The 3,064-nt window shown below is 41.6% G+C and overlaps 1 protein-coding gene across 3 annotated transcripts in view; it reads left to right on the top strand.

The window, feature by feature from the left end:
• The first annotated feature begins 2,376 nt into the window (after positions 1 to 2,376).
• Positions 2,377 to 3,064, top strand: part of rapgef1a (Rap guanine nucleotide exchange factor (GEF) 1a) — a 21,767-nt gene continuing 21,079 nt past the window's right edge. Inside the window, exon 1 of one of the 3 annotated variants that reach the window (XM_027009963.3) lies at positions 2,377 to 2,584. In XM_027009963.3, the coding sequence (XP_026865764.2) occupies positions 2,557 to 2,584 (28 nt within the window). In that variant the 5' untranslated portion in view covers positions 2,377 to 2,556. The remainder of the gene's footprint in view (positions 2,585 to 3,064) is intronic. The other 2 variants (XM_027009964.3, XM_027009966.3) reach the window with 2 other exon arrangements.

Here is a 3,064-nt window from a genome sequence, read left to right on the forward strand (position 1 = left end):
TAGCACTGTGTCAAATTAAAGAAAAAAAAAAAAAAAGACTGTTCAGTTGTCTACAATCAGTTTGAACTGCATATTTGTTCAGAGCGACTGAAATGTTATTTAAATTCGTATTTCATTTTTTCCTCAACGGATGGTATGCTTCATGTAACGATGAAACTAATTATTTCCGTATTAGAAATGTGTACTTTACGCTCTTGTTGCAAGCAACGCCTTAGATGGCCGCCAGATGGAGACAAAGTGAAACCAATTAACCACAAACTTTCATTCTGATGATACTGTATTAAGTGATTTATGGTATTGGTGTATTTTTGACTCGGTTGTTGAAAAAAAACATACGCAGACATATTACTGTAGCTGCGTGATCTGATGTAGTGAACGGTTGGATTAATGACACTACATTCATTCTTCTTAATGGATGTGAAGATCCTCTGTTTTTACGTTGACCTTCCCATGACATTTATAGTTGTTCTGGCAGCCTTTTAAGTGTCAGAACTTTGCTGGCCTGCAGTTGTACTTTTTAGCAAGCTGTTTTCAGCGTTTTAGCAAGCTGTTTTCAGCGTTTCAGCGTTAGCAAGCTGTTTCCTGTTTTCAGCGTTGGTGTTGATGTGTATTTTGCACTACTGCCTGTATCATATTGCAGTGAATATGAACTGAAAGCAAATAGGTTTTTTATGCACTCTCTGTGCTGTTGATTTTAATGACACTGAAAGCTAATTTTAATGACACTTTAAGGGTTTTCTTTGCAGCTATTGTGACTGTTCTGTCCTCGGCCATGCTTCAGCTGGCAGTGACGAGTCCCCAGACTTCATCGAAACACATGTAACAAAATATCTTCCTCTGTCATGTCATTTGGGGGGAGTTGTGAGCGTGCTCCTGCATGTGCGCTCCTGCAGTGTAGTAAGACAACCATGCATTTTCCTCTGATGTGCTACGGACGCCGTGGGGGCTTCCTGCTGTGTGGACCCCTTGTGCAACCAATACTGTGGTTTGTTCCTGCCTTGTGGATCTATTGGGCTACCAGTTCTGCAGTCCCTTCCTGCCCCGTGTGGCCACCCTGGGGCAGTTTGCATGTGCCGTTCCCTCTTCTCCGGGGAATAATTTAGGCTGCATGCCACTGGGATTTTCACAACCCTCTTGGGCACAATTTGTAAGTAACTGCATGCCAGTGGCATTAACCACGTACCTGCCTAAACCCATACTGAACTTCTTACATGACATGTTCTCATAACTAACCTGTACCTGTTTAGCAAAGGGAAGGCTTTTATAATGGGCTCTTAGCTTGTCTTGCCTCTGCCTAGTTCTACCTTTAACATTTTTCCAATTAAAATCCTGTCAGTATTCTTGCCCACACCCTGGCGAGTTTCTTCATGCCAGTGTGCCAGCCCGCTCATTAGAGGTCTACACCCAGACTTATGTAAAGCTGCTTGTCGCATTGTTACTACAGTTATTAAACACTTTATAAAAGTGTTTATAAAAAAGTTTTATAAAAATAAAAGTAAACAGAATCTGATTTTTAACTTGGCTAAGCTCATTTTCTGTGCCATGGTTTTAGTTTAGATTTATGTTCTTTTAGTACTCATATTGCATAATTTTCTTCCATAAATAGCTCCTCAAATCTAAAGTTTTGATTTTTTTTATTTTTTTTTTGCTTGCTGTTGCAAGTTCAATAAATTAGTGAATTAATCAAGATACATGTGACCAATACTAACTTCTAAAACACTTTAAATTCAAATGTGTGCTTATGGATAACAGGTAACCAATTTTAAAATGATAAAACAGAAATTAAAGGTAATAATTCTATCTTTAGTCATAGAGCTAACTGCCTAGCCTTATGACCAAAGCAATAAAAGCAAGATATGTAGAGGGCATTGTGGGCCTATAGCTATAGTTTGTTTATCGTCTTGCATTTGTGTCACCAATGGAGAATGAAGTACATTACACCTGCATACATTTTTAACAGGCCACATCATTTCCTTATGGTTGATCATATAGACTAGTAGCATTTAATATCAAAACCACTTTTCAAATGCTATCCACCTTCTGCATTTGGACAGTTTTTTTTTTTCAGAACAATATAATGGAAAACCTTAACGTTATATAATTTAGGGTTTAAAACTACCCTAAATTCAGTTGTTCCCGTCTTGTGCCCTATGCTGCCACGAATTTGATTAAGCGTTTTTCGAAGATGAATGGATGAATTAATGTATGTACACGAGGATGAATGAATTCACTTCTATTTGGTCTTTACGTGAAGATGAACGAATGAATTCGATTCTATTTGGTTTTTACATAAGCAAAGAAAACCTTGCCCGGAGGGGATCGTATTTCATCGCGCCACGCCTGCCGCAAGGGGACGCTCCTCGTGCTAGAATCACGGTTCACAGACCCTCGCGGTGGATGGACGGCAGGACCAACCGTTCAGTCAGAGGGTGAGTAGCCAGTTAGCCTAGAGGGAGCGAAGCGGCCCGACAAGTACACCGACCGGTTTGTTTTGTTACGATGCCGGAATAACGGGAACAGCAACACTTGGCAGCCTCCCTCGTATTTGTATCGAAGATGTCTGGGAAGATTGACAGCAAGCAAGGTAAGTGGCGTTACCCCAGCTCATTCGGTGCGATTGTTGTTGGCTAGCCCCATAGCTAACGCTAGCAGGCTAAGCTAACGACATTAGTTAACTGGTGCCAGCTGTCTAGCGACTTGGCGAATTTAGACAGGATCCAAGACCAGATTTCAGTCAATGGCGTCTGAGGTAGTAATGTCCTCTTCGTAAAAAGATGTAGCTAGATAGTGTGCTAAGTGTTCTCGGACTAAATGATCAGCAATACGCTAACCTACGTGCTAGAAGACAATGTTGGCAGACAGGCATCCTGACCGCTAACCGCTCCACATTAATATCTGCACCGCTACATATCCAGAGTTGCAGGTCCAGTCATTTACTAGGCATCAATATCTGGAGGTTGAGTCATTTTTCTACCTATCTAGCCATCCCGCCGCCGGTGGGTGTGGACGTCGGGGCAGCCTCAGCGAGCTAACCAGGACGGCTTGCAGTCTTGGCAGTGAAGTG

Source organism: Electrophorus electricus, chromosome 25 (assembly GCF_041902795.1).
Source record: "Electrophorus electricus isolate QZ-2024a chromosome 25, ASM4190279v1, whole genome shotgun sequence".
Lineage (NCBI taxonomy): Eukaryota > Metazoa > Chordata > Actinopteri > Gymnotiformes > Gymnotidae > Electrophorus > Electrophorus electricus.